At 45.4% G+C, this 20886-nt stretch overlaps 1 protein-coding gene across 2 annotated transcripts in view; it reads left to right on the forward strand.

The window, feature by feature from the left end:
* Window positions 1-20886, forward strand: part of Col22a1 (collagen type XXII alpha 1 chain) — a 239348-nt gene that overhangs the window by 155599 nt on the left and 62863 nt on the right. For both annotated transcript variants that reach the window (XM_004638934.3, XM_023723988.1), the window contains exons 40-45: window positions 28-105; window positions 9006-9041; window positions 10610-10663; window positions 11798-11842; window positions 15243-15290; window positions 20742-20855. In XM_004638934.3, coding sequence (XP_004638991.1) covers window positions 28-105; window positions 9006-9041; window positions 10610-10663; window positions 11798-11842; window positions 15243-15290; window positions 20742-20855 — 375 coding nt within the window. The remainder of the gene's footprint in view (window positions 1-27; window positions 106-9005; window positions 9042-10609; window positions 10664-11797; window positions 11843-15242; window positions 15291-20741; window positions 20856-20886) is intronic.

A 20886-nucleotide genomic window follows, 5' to 3' on the forward strand; every position in this document is an offset into this window, starting at 1 on the left:
CTCTCTCTCTTTTTTTTTCCTTTGCAGGGGGACCGAGGAGTTCCTGGCATCCCTGGCTCTCCTGGCAGCCGTGGCGACCCAGGCATCGGGCTTGCTGGCCCCAGCGTGAGTCCTCATTCAGCAGACAATTCCTTATTCTCAGGCGGCCCTCATTCTCTGTGGAGTCCTACAGAGGGAGACATCTGAGCCCCTGCAGGGACTTCTTCCAGCCCCCTGGGCACTGGGTCACAGGGACCTGGGTCAGCAGGGCAGGAGGCCCATGTACTGAGCTCAGCTGGAGCTGATAGAGCATGGGGACTCTGAGAATAGCAGGAATGCCACTTTTGAAGAGACCAGTACTTGCCTGATTCAAAGAAGGGAAAACAAATTTTACTAAAATTAAAAGAGAAAAAGAAGAAAACATAAAGGTTCTTGGGTCAGGCTTTGAGAAACTGAATCATAGCTAGAGATGTGGGGATATGTGGTAAAGGGGTCTGATAGAAAAACAGTGTACTTCCAAGTGTTTTGGGCAAAAGTTAATTACCCTGTTTTCTTTTAATTAGTACAGGTGACAACATCAAGAAATCACATTTGCAAAGTAAAATCAATTAAGCAATTGTTAGTCTTAATGAATAATTGACATCAGTCTATCCAGTGTGAGTTTGCAAACTGCATGGAGGTGGTAGTTTAAGAATTGCTAAAATCTTTGAGTTATCAAGGCTGAACAGGAACTTATTAGAAAATTCTTTTCATTAGGAATGGAATGATCTCTTTTTATATATTCCATTTATTGCTTCTTAATCTTTCCTTTGTACCACAGCAGAAACTTCTCACACTTCGATTTCATAAATGTTGGTCTTTAGAATTTGAGAAAAATTTCCATGTTGAGGTCTTCTCTTTAGTCCCTTCACTGTTAAAGACACCACTTAGATGCGCCATAGGATGCATTTAATTTTCTTCACAGCCCTCTGCTTCTATTTTTAAAAGAAGCTCAAGTACTTTATCCTTTTCCAAGGGCAGTGCCAAGCGTTGGAATGTCTGAGCCACCCATATTCATAGTTGTTATTGTAATTATTACCTTAATCCAGGTGCACAATCTAACTTTATCCCTATTACACCAACCTGGATACAAACCAGAGAAGCATGTGGCCCAGCCTTTCCTTAATTTTGCATTTAAGAAGTGCACACCACAACCAAAGTAATGAGAAGTAAAACCATCCTTCATATACTATTTTCAGAGAGGAAGAAGAGAAATCTAGTTGGTTACCCTTGTTAGCAACTATAAGATAAATTCTCATTTTACTCTTTGATCTTACACCCCAGAGGAGTTCTTGGACCACTTTCTGTCTCCTCAAATCCTTCAGGCTTCTGTCTTTTCCACCGCTCTGCTCTCCAGTAGGGCCGCCTCTCTCCCCAGGAGAAGAGATCACCCATTTCTACATTCCGCCATCAGCAGTGAGGTCTCCATTCTTTGTGGTGAGAGGCTGGGTTCCAGGTGCACCGGGAACCATGGGAGGAGTGCATGGATGCTCCGGCTCTTGTCTGCGTGGGTTGAACTTTCCTCCTTAACAGAAATCCTCAGCTAGAGTGTCCGGTCAACAAAACACTCCTCTGCTTTCCATCAATTTTCTTTGGTGTTGGGGCTTTTCTTTACTCTTCTGATAACTGGTAGGGACAGTGTGGCAGAAGATGCAGTGAAGAAACACAGCAGTCCAGATTTTCTTACTTTAGAAATCCTCCTTTGGATAGGGCCTTAGATCCTGGAGTTAGGATTTTGATTCATGTAAGAATTAACTCATACAGTAGAGCTGCAGGCTTATAACCTGGATGTGTCTTGTTCCTTCACTTTAGAAGGTTCTACACATTCTGTTGTACTTACTAATGATGTCAGTGTATCAAGCTCTTAATCAGAAAGTTGGACTGCAGGGATGGACACAATTCATCCCACCTGCTGCTTCAGAGCCAGCTAAAATCACTCAGGAAGTATGTTTCTGCCTAAGTGATCCCATCTGAAAAGGAATTGGCTGACTCCAGCCAAGAGGCTGCATATCAAATGTTGAGCGTCTTCCTACCACTCTGACTTATTAAAGCTTCAGTGCTGGATGAAACCTTGCTAAGTTGCCATAATTGTGTCTCTGATCACCACCCCAGGATGCAGATGGCATGAGACTGTGTAGGAGGGTTCAAAGACATGCAGAGTGTGGGGTTGTGGAGGGGTGTGGGTTTGTGAGGTTCACTGGGGTGCAGCTGCATCATACAGGAGTATTGATAGAGCAGCCCTGCTCTCTGTGACCCTGTGTTGGGGATTTAGGCATCATATAAATCATCCCATTCATTCCCAAAGGCTTGGCTAAGGCTAGATCTTCAAAGCTGATGAATTTATTTAGCATGTAATCCCAGAAATTACCACTTAGAGAGTGACCACGTGAGATAGAAAAGGAAAGAGCCCCGGGCAGTATGTTATTGAGATTCCCATGGCCACCAGGATTCTCCTGACCCCTGGGTGAACACATGGTAGAGTCTCACAGTTGCTCTGCAAAAGAGGAGTGGAATCCAGTCTTGAGGAACCAACATGCCAGTCATCAGCCTGGGCACCACATTCTCTTGGGGCTAAAGGAAGCCCTGGGGCAGCTGCTGAGAGCTGGGAGATGCTGGATCTCTGGGACTATGGGGCACGGGATGACAGCTATCTGTGTGTAACTGCTGTCCAGGTGAATGATTTGAGGCTCTGAAGGGCCAGGCCCATGTTACAGAGCTAGTCAAGAGACACGGCCAGGGAGTAGGCGAATTTCCCACCCTCCCTGAAGCCAGTTCTCTTTCCCCTGGGTCACCTTGTCTATATATTTGTCACAACAATGGGATTGCTTGTTTCCAGCAAGTTCCCCGAAAGCAGACCTGTTAAGGACGAGTCTGGCCCAGGTTATTGTCCATTCCTGCCTTCCAGTACATCGTGTGCCAGACCTCTGGTTGGCAGGACTGTCGCTGCTGCCTAGGAGGGAGCCGACACTCTGTCTGCCCATCTCTGCTCATCAGCAGAAGAAGCATGCCCACATGTGGGGTTTGGCTTCCTGTTCAGGACACTCACACACACATACACCCTTTAATCTTCAAGTTGGCTCTGATCTTCATTTATTAAGGCCTAAAATGCTGAAAAATGAGCTCTCTCAGGCCTCAGGAACATCAAAGTGTCAGTGGACCTCACTGATACTGGATCTCGGGTCTGTAAGAGCAGGCTCTCACTGACAGCCATGTCCCCAGGCCCATCCTTCTAGCCTGGCCTTCAGTTACCACCACCTTCCCCAGCACACGGCTTGGCACCTGCACACGTGGTCAGCACTAGGCTCATGGGAAATAAAGTGCACTTACTTATTTTCTCATATACAGTGAAACCCCCAGATCCATGATGATTACATTCCTAGAACACCCACAAGTTGTGGAAAAACTGTTATTTTTCAGATATGGTTACAAAAGGACTTATAAATGCATATTTTTCTGGTTTAAACTATAAAAATGCTATGTCTCTGAGTTATGTAATTTAATTTAATAAGCTATTGATTAATAAAGCTTACAAGGTATGGGGCACTTTGGTGTCATCTTGGGGATCTAAGAGTTTCACTGAGTACACTGGAGATGGTTCTATACAGTACAGCAGCCTGTCACGATGCAGATTGCAGGTGCATCTTGGAGACGGTTACAGGGCAGCAGCCAATCAGCAGCAAAGAGAACTGAAAAGAGCTCTCGGATTGGCTACTTGCAAATCTCCTGCCAGAAATACAATTACAGAAGATACTTGTGGTTTTCATGGAAATATGGGGATCTCTGAGAACAGTTATTAGTTAGGTTCTAAGGAAAACATCCATGAAAGACTGAGGCCAACAGCTGTGACCCACAACTTCATGGGAGTAATGGTTTCTTGTCTATGGGCAGGAAAACAGAGGTGATCAGATTTATAAGAAGAAAAACAAGTGATTCTTTAAAAAAATGTATTTAGTGTGGGGTCTACAGGGTCTACGGGCTCTCACTACATAGATCAGACTCAGAGTGATCCTCCTGTTTCTAGCCTCCCAAGTGCAGGGATTACAGGCATGTGCCACCACACCCAGTCTCAGTCACTGTCTCAGCATGTCCCAGGGATGGGGCTGGCATGGCACACCAGGGATTGAACCCCAGCTGCTGCGCTGTACCTAAGCAGGCACTTTATTCTGCTGAGCTATCTGACTGGCCCAATTTTTTGCACTTTAAATCAGAGAAAGAAGAGGAAATGTTTAGCAAATCTGAAACTCCATAGGGCTTTCAGTCTCCCAAATTGTCATTAATCACAACCATCAGTGAACACTAAGGGTATGGTAGTATGTGTCTGCATGTACATATATATTTGTGTATATATATATATATATATACACAATGTGTGTGTGTGTGTGTGTGTGTGTGCTCTATGTCTGTATATGCATACTACAGACAAATAACATACATCACTTAAAGACAGAATGGTACATTGGGAAATGCATTGTTAGGCAATGTGTCACTGAGCATTGAAGACTGTACTTAACACATTTTAAGATGGCTATGGTGTCACTAAACATAATCTTATAGAACTGTCACTGTATATGCCAGCTGTCACTGACAGAAACACCATTATGCAGTGATGGGCTGCATATGTGAAATTGTGTAACAAAACATTTCAGAACTCCCAAATAGCCAGTCACTGTTCAAATTTCCATTTGTTTCAGAAATGCTATGCTTTGGCAGTCTTTTCTTCTTTTGAATCAAGAGCCAAGTAAACAGATAGCAATTGGTTCAATTGTTTGGTCTTTTTAAAGTCTTTGTCTAATTTGTAGATTTCCCCTTTATTTTTATTTCATTTTGAGAGTTATTTCTTGGTGAAATAAGTTTCATTTATTTTTTTTACTTGAATATAAATTTTTTCCATAATTTTATTAAGAAACAAATAGCAGTGAGACAGTTTCAAATCAAATTAGTAAGACAGCTTCAATAATTAATACATTGCATATTGTATTCTTAGTGGTTATTCATTGTACAAGACGCAGACATGATATCCTGTTTACAAACACTTTCAGAACAAATCTTTCTATTCATTGAATTAAGAGAATGTAGCTGTATATCTATCCTATTTTGAATATACAGATACAAAATGATCATTCGTGTCCCCTTTTTTCGTTTAGTTTTGTCATTTAAATATTATAGGTGTGTGAATTCAGCAAGATATTCCAAAATAGTCCAGTAGTCCATAATAGTAGTGGGTCTTCCACTTGATTGGCAATGTCAGAAGTTGTTGACCTGAGCCTTTTACAGCTCAGCATAATAATATGGCTTTATTTTTTTATACTTCATTTTTATACTTTTTTGTTAAATGGTTAAGACCAAGATAAGGCAAAACTTATATAACAAGAATTGTAGCTTTTGGATCTGATAAGGTCATTCATATCCCCTCAGGACTTATCCTGAAATCCTGTACTGCACTTTGTAGATCCTTTTCAGTGTCAGCCATGTGGATGAGTCATGGCCATTGCTTGACCAATTTGCTCTCTGTGAAAGCCTGAGAGAATGTTTTCTCTCCATGTGACTCTCCTTAGGCACACTCTACATCATTGATCACTTTCCTCTGTGGCCCCATAATCTCCTTGATCAGAAACTTTGGGACACAACTGAGTTACATGATGTTACAGTACAGGTTCTCCTATGTCCTGAGTCTGTACTGTTTTATTCCCAGAGAGTTTCCCACAGTCTGGGATTTGCTAATTTAAGCATTTATGTTGTTGTTCTGTCCAGCGATTCTAATTACTTGGTACTGAGACATAATAGTTTGATCAGGCTCAGGTTTGATGTTTTTGGCAAGGTCTCATGAATGGTGTGTTGTTCTCTCAGGTCTGTGATGTCTGGTGCAGTCTTTCTAATTCTTTTTTTTTTTTTTTTTTTTAGAGTTTACACCTTTTGATGCTCAATGGTTTTATCAATTAACACATCAAGGGTTGTAAATTGGTACTATTCTAGTTCCATCAATTCTTCTTTCTTAGCAAAACTTCTGTGTTGAGACACACTCCCTCAGTTACTCTTTGCAAACTAGTGAACAATGCCTATGGAAGGCTGAGTATAAATGTTTGGGTCATTTCCAGGGATGGCTCCATGTTATGACTTGGTTCCCAAATACTTTGCAAACTTGACCAATTTGATGTCTGTTTATTTACTAAAATAATTTAAACTCATAGACTGAAGCATATTAAGTATATTTTAATGTATTGCAGTTACTTTTCCTTTTGATGCTCAAATATTTTCTGCTGTGTTATTGGGCCAGTCATTTGTTCGACAGGTCACAATTACTTTTGGTGGAAACTGCTACCAAAGGTTGAAATTGGGCTGCTAAGTAAATTGAACCTTGAACAAACGTAGCATGGGCATGATCTTTGGGAAAGAGAAATGTTACCAAAGACAGATTTAGGAGTGTCATGTGCAGGCTTCTTCCATACACTTTCTTATTCCTTAAAGACAGATGAGAAAAACAGCTGAGGAGTAGTCGTCCACGGGTCGTGTGCTGAGCACCTTCTTCTGCTCACTGCATCTTTCATCTCTTTAATATCATACGGAAGGTGATAGCTAATCTAGCTTTCTCTTATGCTTCCTAAAGCTGAATGTTGGAGAGGCTAAGTAGCTTGCTGAAGGGCCACAGCTAACTTTTTTTTTTTTTTTTTTTTTGCAGAACTGGGGATTGAACTCAAGCCCTTGCACTTGCCTAGCAAGCACTTATTCCACTGAGCTATCTCTCCAGCCCCGACAGCTAACTTTTGATACCTAAGACTGAAACTAAATGCAGAATCTATCCTTCAGAGTGCACTTTTTTATTATGTGACCCCAGAAATAAAATCTGAGTCTAGTTTAATGAATACGCTAAATGCTTAGATGAAATTGAATTTGGAAACAAAAGTGGTATAAAAATGGCGTGGTGGCATGGGCCCTGCCAGTAACAAGCTGCCTCTGCCCCTTTCCTGGAAGACCAAGTATATCGCCTCACTGGGGCCTACTCTTGAGATGAATGCAGTTCACTTGCTTATGTGTGGGGCCATGTGGGTCATTTGCTGATGGACAGAGCAGACAGCCAGAAGCATGGCACTGGACCCATAATTTTACCTGTTTGACTTTAGCTATGTTTCTCAATAGCTTTTATCCTCCATCTCCCTATCTGTAGCCAATTCGTGCTGGGGCACCTAACACACAGGTTGCTGGTAGGGATGAAAGTGAGGCTGTGTGAAATTGTGTGAAGCAACATGCACCATGTGTAGACCAGGAGCCGTACATCCCTTTCTTTGGCCACCTTGAGTTATTCAGCTCTGAATTTCCCCAGGAGTTGTCTCTAGGTGTGTGTGCAACTGTTGTCATCCTTAGTCAAGTGGAAGAATTCTGAGAAACAGTTAATGAGAGGCTATGAATCATTCCGCACCGAAGGGCAGAGTTCAGTTGTTGTACCAGAGCTCCCATCATGTACCTTCTGATACTATCAGTTCCTAAGTCTGTGGACCTGTTATAATCCACAAAAATTCCTACCAGTATGAGGTTCAATGTCTTTCTCAGAAGAGAACCTCATCTCTTCCTGCATGTCTCAGTCCCCTGAAGCCTGTTCCTCTCTCTGGATGCCCAGTGCATTTGGGATGCTTGTCCATTACTTCTTTCTTTAGTTTTCCTTTACTCTGGAGTTTGCCCTACTTTTCATAGGGCATAGAAGTATGCTGATTGTATTTTATCAAGAGACTCTGGGGACTACGTCATGGGTGGGCTTTTAGGTTATCTTTTCTGTCATGCAGTGGCAAACAGAAACGCTAAAACAATGCTCAAGATTTGGAGGCAGATTTTTGTAACGTCAAGCTCATACTACTAGGAATAAATCATTCTTCAAAATGTCAGGCCTCAAAGGCCCAGGGAGGGAGGTTTTTGATGGGGTTGCAAATCAGGGACACAGAGGTAGAGTACTTGGCTATCTTTGATTGGTTATTATAATATGCATGGTAGTGACCAGCTCTGCATCACAATGACCAGCTGTTTCTAAGAGGTAGAAGCAACTGGAACTGCAATGGGAACTGTCACCTGGGCACCTGAAACATACGATGGCTAGGGGGCCATTTACTGCTATAGTCATACTGCAGGGATCTTGATGTTCATGTGAAGCCATTGCTCTTCCTCAAGAATACCTAGGGAGGGGGCTGGTGAGATGGCTCAGTGGTCTAAAGCACCTACTTAGAACAAGCTTAGCAAAGCACAGGGACTGCGGTTCAATTCCCCAGCACCACATGCCAGCTAGCCCCGCCCCCTGATGGGCTGAGCTGGCCACACACACACACACACACACACACACACACACACATAAATAAATAAATTTAAAAAAAAAGAATACCTAGGGACATTCCACCTGACTGTGCTGCAGGAGATGCAGGTGCATGCCTTGTAGGTTGGGTGTGGGACTAACTTTTCTCTGGCAGGGCTTTCCAGGGTGTGACATCTAAAATGAGAACCTTCTGGGATTTGTTTGTGACAAGGATGTATCCCAGTAGAAAAGCAGGGCAGCATCTTCCATGCTAAGGGACAAACAAAGCAAGGGTCCCAGAGACCCAGCTATCATTCTGCTCCTGCAAGACCTGGAGTTGACCATGGTTGTCTTCCAGTTTGGCTTTGGTATATCTGCCCATCATGAACAGGAAGACCCAGGACCTCTCCAAGGGGACACAGCATGGAGAAGTGGGGGTACTGGGCCCAGCCCTATACTAGAGCCTGGAGTAGAGGGGAGCGTGGTCTCAGTAGCTACCTGGGGACAAGGGCAGAGTGGCATCACCGTCAGGGATAAAGGGAGGTGGTTTTAAGGGGGTTTCTATGAACATTTGTGAGTGAGCAGGTGGCTGAAGGTGGCAGGAAGCTAGAAACTCCATTAAGACAGCACAAGACCTGGGCTAGAAATAAACACCTCAGCATGCTTAATGAGCACTTTTATTATTTCTTGATTTACTAATTTGTTTGTTTCTTAGGGACCTTCCGGACCACCAGGAGACAAAGGACCTCCGGTACAGTATGTTTTATATTGGGGACTGGATTCTATTGGAAAAATTGTTCTGTAATGCAAGCAGTTGTGTGTGTGTTGGGGATCAAATTCAGGGCCTTTGCCCTTGATTTTGAAAAAGGATCCCACTGCATTTCCCAGGCTGTCCTCAAACTTGTGACCTTTCTGTATCAGCCCACGTAGTAGCTGGAATTATCAGCATGTGCCACTATGCCTGGCTTTTCAAAGCAGTTTTCAGTTGGAGGCACCATAAACTAAAATAGTTTCTTAACATTGAACAGTGTAGAGTCTCCGCAGCAGGAGCACTGATCTCTGGGTTAAGATATGGCAGTGCTGGATCTGAGCGAGAAGTGGATGGATGGTGAGGGTCCTGGACTCTAACAGACCCACTTTACAGTTGGGACAACTGAGACTGGCCCCACTTTCTGACATCTCCCTGACACAGAAGGACAGGTGTGGTTTCATGAATTTAATCAAATTGCCCGGAAAACTGGTTTTGAATTCTGGTTTCTCCCCCCAGTAGTCACAGAGCTGTGAGTAAATGAGGGTATTTATCTTTCTGTGTAACAAAGTGAAGCCCACGAGTGACTGTGGATATCTGACTGTGGATATCCTGTTTTCTGCTGAAGCAATAGGAGCGCCCTCAGGAAGCGTTCACTGTAGGAGTAGCAGCCATCAGCAGCAGGCTCGCACATACTTCCTGGGGAAATGTGACTTCTTAGGCGCTCAGCCCTGGCAGAGGAGCCTCACAGAAGCAGCTGCAGTGAGGTTGCACCTTTCCTTGTGGGACTCTTGCAAATGATTTGTCATTAAAGAGGGTGGACATTTTTCTTTCCAGTTTTGTAGATGAACTTGAGGCTCAGAGCTAATAATCAATAGGTATAGATTCTAGGAGTTATTGCAGAGTAGATGTCAGGAAGATTGAACCCTACATGGAGGGCTACCTGTGAGGAGAGGCCTGTGAAATCCCAGAAGAGGAGGGATTGGCTCCTGTAGCCTAAGTCTGGACCCTGAAAGAAGGAAGAGCTTTCATTTGCCAATCTCCTTGAGGAAGGGTCTTCTGACTACTGAGATCCATAGTGAAAGAGATCTATGACATTTTTTGATGTTATTCAGAAATTATCAGCAGGATAGGAATGGCTTTTTACTCTAAACAGCAGTAAATATTGTGCGGAGCAGAGATTTGCCTTGGGTCTTGCCTAGGGAGCACATTTAGCCAATTATACCCCCAGGGGCTGTGACGCAGGCACAGGGGAAGATCCATTGAATTATCAAGTACATGTGCCAATGAGTGAAGGTGAGACCAGGCCCGGGTCACCCACAGAGCTGCCCCTCAGGGTGCAAACAAGGAACTGGGGATTTTAAGCACAGAGCCTAGGTTTTCTGGAGCACTGTCGCCGTGTGTGGAGCATGCCCACCTCCATGGAGTGCCATGACTTTAGTGAGGCCCAGTGGACTGCATTGTGTTGGACTCTCACAGGAGCTAGCCACTTGTGCGTGGACAGCCAACTGTGGTTAAGTAAAGGAGGTCTTACTTGCTTACATGTGGTGGTGTCTTCTTCCTTTCATCAGGGATCTCGAGGATTGCCTGGATTCCCCGGCCCCCAGGGTCCAGCTGGCCAGGATGTAAGTAAAGAGAAACACCGTGGAATTAATCAGGAGTTTAGATCCATCCAGGAAGGCCACCATGTCCTGGCCTCCACTGAGCATGTGACTAATTTTGGGGTTTAGTTAGGATTTCCAGGAAGCCTAGGGTCTTCATTTAAAATATTTTCTCTTCTGTTGATTGTGATTTCTGATTTTATGTTGTCGTTCCCCCCGCCCTTTGTATCTCTGTGTTGTGCTTTGGTGTATTGAACCTCCTGGTCTCTGTTTGTTTCCTGCTCCTTGGTCACTTTTCTCAAATAGCCGCCATCAGGAACCACCTTCACTGTGCACTTCTACACAGTCTTTCCTGGAATCTCTCCCTCCCTGCAAGAGACTGCTACAGGCATGTTTGATTCTCAGTGAGGAAGTGCTGCTTCCATATTATCCTCAGTCTCTGGCTTTTTCCGGGGGGTCTATGCTCTGAGTCCTGTGCCTCCACAGGTCCCTGGTGCTCAGCAGCAGGAATCCACAGAAGTCTTAGACTCATCATTGGGGAGTATTTCACTGACCAAGAAGATGAACAGAAGCCATGAGTTCTTAGTGGGCACAGACGCCTGACACTAGTAGACTGTAGTGTTTGTGGTATATATGTGTCTTCCTTTGTGTGATCTTTCTCCCATTTTTTGTTCTAGTTCAAAAAATAAAGTTATCCAGATTCTTAATCCAAATTAGCCTAGTCCCCTTTCTGCTGTGTGTTCTACAGCCAGCCCCATGGAACTATACTGCTTCATATAACCCGTCCTTCCCAGCACTGTGTTTGGAAAAGGACCAGAGAGGATTTAGATATTTTGTGTGTACCTGTGTTTGTACGTGTGCTTGTGAGCCCACACTTGTGTGTAGGAGCAGGTTTTAGTTTGGAGTTTCAGGCAGGGATTACAGGCAGCAGAGCTCATTTCTAAATGCCTGCTGCTGTTGCCTGATTTCTGGGAAGCCTTGGAGATTCAGCAAAGATTGGAAATCATGAGTTTTAGTCAGTGCCAGAGTTCCTATTTGTGTGATTGCTTTTCCTACTGAGTCACACTCAGCAGATAGAGAGGTCAGCAGCGGGGTGGGGAGAGTGGGTCAGGATTTCACTCTCCTTAAAGTTAATGCTTGCTTTCTTTTTTCTCCTAGGGTGCACCAGGAAGTCCAGGAGAGCGAGGGCCTCCTGGGAAGCCAGTATGTCACCTTGGGGTTTTGTGTGGATGTTAACTATCAGTCAGGGCTCCAGCAAAAAATACAGTGCCTCTCACACAGTTGGAGAGGCTTGAACAAGGGGAAGTTTCAGAAAGCTGTTGGGGGAGGGAACTAATTTGGGGTACTTAGAGACTTCGTGAAAAGCCCCAGTTAGTAACTGTGACCACCTCTGTGCCTGTTGCCCAAGCCAAGAGAGATCTAAGATGTGGAATGAGATGTCACAGTGGGTTCAAAGCCCCTACCAGAAGGCTTAGCGTGAGAGAAGGAGGGCACATTTATTCCCCTCCAGCTCCTGACAGTGTTTCATTTTGATCCAATTTAGCTGTAAGCCAGTAGATACGCAGGTCTGGGCTCTGTTCCCAGGGTCAAGACTGGCATGCAACAGGACAGAGGTGGGTAACAAATGTGCACAGAGTGAGACAGTGGACAAGAGCAGCATCCACTGCAAATTCTCACCTTGCCTGTTCCTTGCTCCTCAGCAAGGTTGCCAGTAGCCCCCAGATAAAGCAACAGAATTGCTCTTTCTTGTGTTACGTGAGAATAGCAGAAGCTGTTAAAGTTTGGACAAATGTACACAGCCCTGAGTGCAAGGTCCCCAGAAGTGTGGCTGAGGATTCTGCAGAATTTCTCTGTGGTTTAGTTCCCTCATCCTCTGAGTTCCTCTGGACTGGTGTCCCAGTGCCAGAGGAGTCCCCTTGGTTTAGCTGGATGACCAGACCATGCGTAGCCTCTTTAGGAAAGAACAAGAGGAAGAGTAGGCCTGGATGGGCTGGAGGAAGCTGCTCAGATGTGGGAGGACTCGGTCCACTAGAAGATGCTACCAGGATGAAGAGACTGTGGCATCTCAGGCCTCTACATGAACACCAAGACACTCATACTGAGGGAGCTTCACCTGGGGCTGGACCTGAGCACCACCTGTCTCCTTAGCTGTGTGGGCTGCAGGCTTCAGACAGGACTCAGGGTACAGAGGGCCCAGACAACCCTCCTTGTGTTAGCTGAGGTAGTGGGCATTTAAAGACGGAGGCAGGGTCCTGGTGTGTCTATAATGGTGCTGAAGGTTTTCCCTGCAGACCTTCCAGTGGAAGAGTGGAAAGTAGTGGCTAGCTAGTGGTTAGGGATGAAGTGTTCACTTGGCTGTCTGGAGTCAGCTCTCCAGCAGCTCAGTAAGCCTCTAAGGACCCACGTCATTATCCCAGGGGCCCTCTATGGTAGATGGGTGAGAACAGGTCAGGTTGGAAGCCAGATAGAGGCTCGAATGATGCCCACCACATTCCCAGGGTTCCCGAGATGCCCTGCAAAGTAATTTCAGTGAGCAGAGTCCAGGTGACAGTACGGGCAGTTGTGAGTGTCTTCCATCTGATTAGCACAGAAAATAGAGTTGGAGAGAGAAAGGCTGGGGTGAGGGGGACTTGATGTGATGGTACATGGCTATGATCCCAGCACTCTGGGTCTGGGCCTGGGCAAGGAGATTTAGCAAGACCTTGTCTCACAATAAATAATAAAGGAGGGTTGGCGATGTGGCTTAGTGAGTAGTCACCAGGGGCCAGACTGGCACCATGTGGCCCGGGGCCCCACATGAGTCACGTGTTGGCATTGGCAATCTGCCTTGCTCAGGGGCCCAGGTAAGCAGACACTAACCAGGCCCAGCATCGTGAGAGCTTAGGGGCGGCCCGTTGCACCCAGTCAGGATCCAGGTGCCCACTCGGCAAGTGCGGGGCTTGCACATATCGGCGTGCTGAGCTAACATTTCATTGCACAGCCATCCGTTCTTGGTGGGTGGAGGGCGTGAGCTGAGCGCTTTCCCAGTGCCAGGTCCACTTCGGAAGGAGCTGCCAGGCCCCCTCATCTCTGGCTGGCTTTCTGGAGGCAGAGGCTGCACTGGGCATTGTGTCCTGGGGTAGAGTGGAGGAGGACTTGAAGGGCAGATCTGCAGGGGTGGGGGGAAGCAGGACACAGCCGGGGAGGGAGCCCACTGGAGGTGTGGGTCCAGCTCCAGCCTGGCCGCGGTCCCACCCTGTGTGGCACTTCGGGGTGGGTGATGCCACAGAGCTGTCCCGCCTCCACATAAGGCACACCCATGGCCCCATGCCAGTCTCTGGCTGTGTGGCCTGGCACTGATTGTCAGTGTTCCTGCACAAGGCATGGTTCCCAAGGAAGAATGGAGGTCCGAGTGGGGCAGACTGTCTTCTACACACCAGTGCTTTGCAATATTGGCTTTTTTGACCTGCTAAACTTAATAGCAATCTACTATGTGACTGATGCCCAAGAGCTGGATATGCCTGTCTGTTGGCATCTTGTATCTACCATCCTCAGGCCATGACCTGACCACCTTCTTAAGACTTCCTTTGTGGTGTGTACAAAAATGTGTCAGAACGAACTTTAGCGAAACCATCCTCAGGGCCACACTGTGGGCAGGAAACTCCTCATTCTCTTTCCCTCCCTCCCTCTCCCTGCCCCTGGACTAATGCCCAGGAGCCTTGTGTAAGAGAGCACACACAAGTTAGCATAAATATCCTACATAGTACAATGCCTACACCATAAAAATGTCCCAGTGGGATCATTTTCATTTTTACAAAAAAAAGGTGCTATTACAAAGATTAGTCTTTCTCTAGAGTTCCCCTCCAACAACTAGGGAGGTTTCAGCATTGTCGTTAGCAGCTGCTGGCTTAGTGGGCCTTGCAGCATGTTAGTAATTCCTGCACCATTCCTCAATCTGGGTTCGAACCCCAGTTCTCTCTAGGATTCCTTTCTTGGAAGAACCTGGAGAGTTGATAAAATTTTTCAGCATGTCAGCAGGGCAGGAGTAGGAACACATCTCCAGCTCCTCCAGCAGTTGGCTGATGCAGACATCTTACCTGTTGGATAATGTATCTGCCACAGGATGGGATGGAACACCCAAGAGGCCAGAACAGGGGGTGGGGTGGGCAACCAGAAGACGTGTCTTGGCTTTAATTTCTCTACGATGACAGACGGTTCAGACTTCATGTAATGAAGCTTAATCAGAAGGACTCTTTTACCACAAGGGGAACAGCTGAAAATATTGGTGTAAATTCATACTAGGCTCTGAATGATTGATGGCGGCAGCTGCTGCCCATCAAGAAAACCTAAGAATGGCCCGGAATGCAGATAGCCTCTCCTTTGCTTCTCCCACTAGCCATATGAGCTATCAGAGCTTGGTGAGGGGAGGGAGGAAGGACAACCAGGAGAAGAGAAGGAGCCAGCAGGAGGATGGAGGACAGCAATGGTGCAGTTTGTGTCCCATGCACACATAGACAGCTAATGAGCTATGCCTTACACTTCAAAAATCACTTAACTTCTAAGGATGCACCCAACAGATGGATGTTTGCATTATGTATGTATTTATTTATTTTTGCTTTGACAGGGCCCTTCTTCACTGCTGTCTCCAGGGGACATAAATCTCTTGGTTAAGGTAAAAGCATCCCATCAATGTACATGTGTTTTGAAAATGGTGGTGGGACACGAGAGATAGCAACATCTTTCTCCACACAAATGTAATATTAACAATATAAGCATCAATATTGGTTGAGGAATTGTATGCTAAAACCATGCTATCCAGTAGAACAGCCATTGGCCCTGTATATGTACTTAACAATTGAATGTGGTTGCTGGCTCTTTTACAGGGCAGTGCAGTCACAGAGCAGGAAGTTCTGGATAATGTTGTGCTAAATTTAAATATTCATACAGTAATAATATTGCTCCTGTTTTTGCTTTGCATGTAAAACCTGAAACACTGTTAGGATCAATGAATAAAACAAAATAGACTCTCCTCGGTACAGAACCCAATCCTCCATGGTCAAAGGTTGTCTTGACCCCACAGCAGTACACTGTGCTCCGAGGAGGGCTGGGGACAATGTGGTCAGGCAGCCTGTCTGTGGGTCCTGAGAAGGGCTGGAGGCAGCTAGGTCAGGCAGCCTGTCTGTGGGTCCTGAGGAGGGCTGGAGGCAGCTAGGTCAGGCAGCCTGTCTGTGGGTCCTGTGGGTCCAGGGCCAGAAGCAGAAACTCCAAAGCTGAAGCTGGCTGCTGGGCCTTTGTCCAGGCTAAGCCAGATATTCTGACTTCCAGAACTGTGTTTGAGTTCCCTATGAGAGGCAAGGACCCCAAGAAGTGAACATACCCAGCGAGGATAGGGCAGGGTGTGACTGGGGTCACACTTGAAGGGTTGGTTGTGGTGCCAAGTAGATCTCTGGCCAGGTCTCAGCTCTGGCGATGCACGGGCAAGGCTGTGCTCAACAGGGAGCATTTGTTTCAGAATGGACAGCAGTGGCGGTGGCTGTCATTAGACCCTTCATTGTCTCTCCTTCAAGCTTTTTCTCTTAATTCTGGAGAAGCTTGGCACTGGATTTGGTGTGATTGGTCCTTGTCTCACTTGTCATGTTCTAAAGATCACAGGATAATTTTAGAAAATCCCTAGTTCATGAATGAGAGCAACAGAGGAAAATCAAACTTTCTCATGAGCTTGGGCCTTTTGATATCCTGTGCATGGAGATGCCTTAATGGGAAATTATTTGCTTTGTTCAAATGAATAGTAGAACAAATTTTACTGATTTTTATTGACAGGAGAAATAGTTGTTTTTTTTTTTTTTTTCACCATCAAGGGCATGACATGAAATCATTATATATTGATCCAATCCCTTGTTTATTATAGCTTTTATTAACTTGGATCGTTTTTCATAATTCTGTCACTCTGTGAGGAATGGGATTGTATCATCAGCCTCTCCAGGAGGATTTCAACCTTGAGATTTCCCAGTTTTTTTGGCAATAGTAACAGGAGGGAACACTGAGAGGGTTGGGCATCCTGCCTCACAGCCAAGGCATCACAGCATTGCGATGTTGTTTAGTGGAATAGATACTTGGCAGGACTGAAGGCTGGGGTGCGCTCCTCTAGGCAGTTGAGCTCCCCATAGGCACCTGAGTACCTGTGTTCAGGGCTGGCTGTGGTGACTCCCTGGTCTCACAGAGCTGCGTGGTGTGTGGACACCAGTTTGTTACAGCCTGGCTGTCTTTAGCTGCCTGTTGCAGTTAGCTGCTGCTGACCTGGCTCTGTAGGTCTTCCCTCTGTGTTGGCTGATGAGCACCTTTCTTGCTGAGAAGCCACCTTTTATCACAGAATAGTTGCCTTTGCCCCAGAGGGTAGCATCACACTTTTCATTCATATAGTTGGAAAACTGCCTGTGTAGAAAGTTCATCTCAGAGTTCCTGTTAAATGGATTTTCAGTGTTAGATCTGTGCCCAAAGAGGCCAGCTTCAGGAAGGCTCCATTAGATAATCCCCTTGCATAAACATTCCTTCCAGTCCTCACACTTCTGCACTTGTGTTCCACATAAACATTCCCTCCAATCGTCACACACCTGCGCTTGTGTTCTATGTAAACATTCCCTCCAGTCCTCACACACTTGCACTTGTGTTCCTCATAAACTTTCCCTCCAGTCCTCACACACCTGTGCTTGTTTTCCTCATAAACATTCCCTCCAGTCCTCACACACCTGCACTTGTGTTCCTCATAAACATTCCCTCCAGTCCTCACACACCTGCGCTTGTGTTCCGCTACTGTCTCCATCTTACAGATGAGGGGATTGAGGCATACACTGGCTAGCTGCTTGGTGAAGGCCACAGGGGTGGGTGGTGGCAGAGCCAAGACTCAAGCTCAGTATGACCAGATCCCTGGTTGATAATGTCATTGCCATCTGATTTCATTGTGGAGTGAGCCAGAACTTCATGCCAGCTTGAAATACAGGCAGACACTGCATGACCTGTCACCTAGAGACTTTGAGAAGCAGGCTATAGAACCTTTTGGAAGGAACATTGTGGTGAGGACTCATGTATCCAAATGATCTGGAGGTTATTTCTACTTCTGGGAAACAGTAATTACATGTTTTTCACACAATAAAGACTGTAACACTCGTGTATAAGCATTTTACTGAATGCATGTTTCCTTGGTCTTCCGTCTGGCGCTAAACACCACATAGGGTGGCAGAGGGAACTGGATCTGCTGAACATACCTCACTCAAAAGGAAGTGTGCAGATTGGAGGAGAACCAGCATGTTCTAGGAACACACGATGATTGGTGAAACATGCTGGTCACTTCATATGCATTCTTTAATATAAATTTTGCACCAGTGTCCTAAAAATCAGGGAAAATTGTTGTTTACAGATAATAAAATTGACTCAAAGGCATTGAATTACTTGCCAGAGATAACCCAAGAGGCAAGTATCAATGATCCAGAGTACTTAGTTTGTGAAGGAGGTGAGGAAACACATCTCAAGAGTAAAAGAAGAACTGGAGCGATCATGGCCCATGTAGCAGCCACTCCCCACTGTGCTTTCGCTGCTTTTCATGCACAGTGTGTAAGTTCTCATTCCTTAGTCCATTTACCATGGGACTCTGTGGTCCTAATGTCACAAATAATGGGACTAAGGCTCACACAGATGAGAACGTGGTGCCAGGGAGGCAGAAGCTTCATTTGGATCCAGACAAGCCCATCTGTCTGGAAGCAGGACCCTGTCCAGTCTTAAGGATATTAGAGAAAACATCAGATGTCCTCAGGAAGGGGGGATGTACAGTCAAGAAGGTCGAGGGTCAGAGGAACCCAGGAGTCAAGGACAGCATTGGTAGGACCGTGGTGGGCACTGCTGTCCTCACTTACTGGACCCCAGTCTGCTGGTGTGTTGGGTCCAACACCTCACTGGTACAGTTTGGCGTGCCTAAAGCTGTGCCCTTCAGGAACAAATGGCATAGGATACAATTAAGACAGACCAAGCTTAGATCTCTACTAGAAATTGGACAGAAATTTGAAAGTAGCAAGGATTTGTATTGTTCAGATGTAGCCTCCTGATGCTGTGGGTGTTGTAGAAAGGATAGCTTCCATGCAGCTGTGTACACCCTGAGACTGGACACACCTCAGGGACCAGAATTCGTCCGTCATCGGGCTGACTTCCTGCCTGCTGACCATCCATGTGTGGGTCTGTGCATGGATCCATCCATCCATCTGCTGCTGCAGTGGTTTATGGCAGCATCTCATTTTAAAGTACTTCAATGCACATCTGGAAATAATTGAGTTCTTCCTTACTCTGCTATTTTTCCAAACAAATAAATAACAGCAACCACAATTTCCTTCTTTTTTTTTTCATTCCTACTTTGTACTATAATATTTAAGCTCTTTGCCATCCTATACTCCAGCTAGGTCCTCACTGGTGAGAGGTTGCACAAGACACCAAAAGGCCAGGTTGTCAGTTGATTGCTTTATTAGTTACTGATTGCTAGTTGGTTGCATTGCCTGGTTCATGTACTTATTGAACTCATCTACAGTGGGAGACTATTTTTTATGGATTGAGTGTATAAAGATCAAACACCTTTCTGTCTGTATTCTGAGAGCTTGCACTTTGTTTCTGGCTAGTGGAGATAGGATGTAGTCATAAGTATATGTTTTCACCAGTGATACAGTTATTTCTGTGGTGGGCATGCCTGAGGCCCATGGGATCACAAGGAGCTTGTACTCATTCTGTGGCTACCAGGAAGGCTCCTTGGAGTCAGGTACTTCTGTCTTTAAAGACTAAGTAGAAGTAAAGGAAGTGACAGGAAGGAGGGCTGTTCAAAGTTGGATATGTATGGGCCGGGGAGATAGCTCAGTGAAATAAGTACTTGCCTAGCAAGCACAAGGACCTCAGTTTGATCTCGGGTACCACCAAAACAAAACAACAAAGTTGGATATGTGGTGGACAAATTTCACATCATGAGATGAGAGACTAAGAGTCCACAGTGAATGCAAAATTATCAGCAACTGCACCTCATTTAATATGAACATTTGTAGCTGTCACAGGCCTCTGAAGCCACCTGGCTAAGAGCCCTTGGAAAACCCTAGTGATGGTTGATACCAAGTCACCATAAACTCATGACACACACTCACTGTGGTCTCAAAGCTCAGCACAGTGTATCATGAAAATGTTTTTGAAAGATTTTGGGAAAGAATGACTTCATGAATTATAACAATAGCTAAATGTGTTGGACATTACTTATCCTGACATTATTCCCAGGGCCTTGTTTATATTATCTTGCTTGACTCTTATTGCAAGGATAGAGGAGGGAAGGAGAGAAAGGATTAGCGAGAAAAGCCTTGTGGAGTTATCTGAGAGTTAGGCATAGGAAGTAGGCTTAGGTGAGTCTCACCTGGTATAAGCTGTGCTGAAAACTTTGATTCAGAGGTGCCACCAATTGAGAAGAATGTTCCCTGGGCTCTCAGAACTTTACATTGACCCCAACTGTAGCATTTACCTGCCTTGAACAAGCAGAACAAAGCTTTACTCCAGAGAACACTTACTAAATGCGTCCCTTGGGCAGAGAAGAATTTCGGTCATGGCCATTGCTTGGGTGGTGTGTCACAGCAAGAAGATCCTGAGAGCCTGCCGTTATTGCTCCCTGTGTTCTCCTTTCTTCTCATAACACTATACTCAAGGTAGCACACCAGATATTTTTGGCCCTAGCTTTATTTGACTTTAGCTTTGGGGACTGAGGACACTATTTTTAGTAATACTAAATGCTTGCCTTCAATCTGCACTGTTGATGCTTTTCTAATGCTCAGGAGTCGTTTTCCATGCACTGTTGACATCAGTTTCTCCAGCTACACTTCCAGCTGTCTAGTTGGATGGAAGTAGGGAGAAACTGAGTCATAACTCAGACCTATCAGTGCTGAAATGCAAAGTCTTGACACAAAAGTATCAGGGTAATGTTTTGGTCCACTTGCTTCTTTTCCATCTTTGCTAATGTTAAAATACAAAACCTTCATCATGTAGAGAAGTTGGAACTAGGGTCACTTTGCTTTGCAAGCAACTGCATTGTTTATTCTCTTTCTCTCTCCTCTCTCAGGATGTATGCAGTGAGTGCCCCCCTGGGCCCCCAGGCCTCCCTGGTCTGCCAGGGTTTAAAGGAGACAAAGGTCTCCCAGGAAAGCCAGGGAGAGAAGGCACAGAAGGGAAAAAGGTAAGGAGAAAAGAAAAAAATCTTAGTCTTC

The sequence above is a fragment of the Octodon degus genome, unplaced genomic scaffold, assembly GCF_000260255.1.
Source record: "Octodon degus isolate 3935 unplaced genomic scaffold, OctDeg1.0 scaffold00104, whole genome shotgun sequence".
In the NCBI taxonomy this organism is placed as follows: domain Eukaryota; kingdom Metazoa; phylum Chordata; class Mammalia; order Rodentia; family Octodontidae; genus Octodon; species Octodon degus.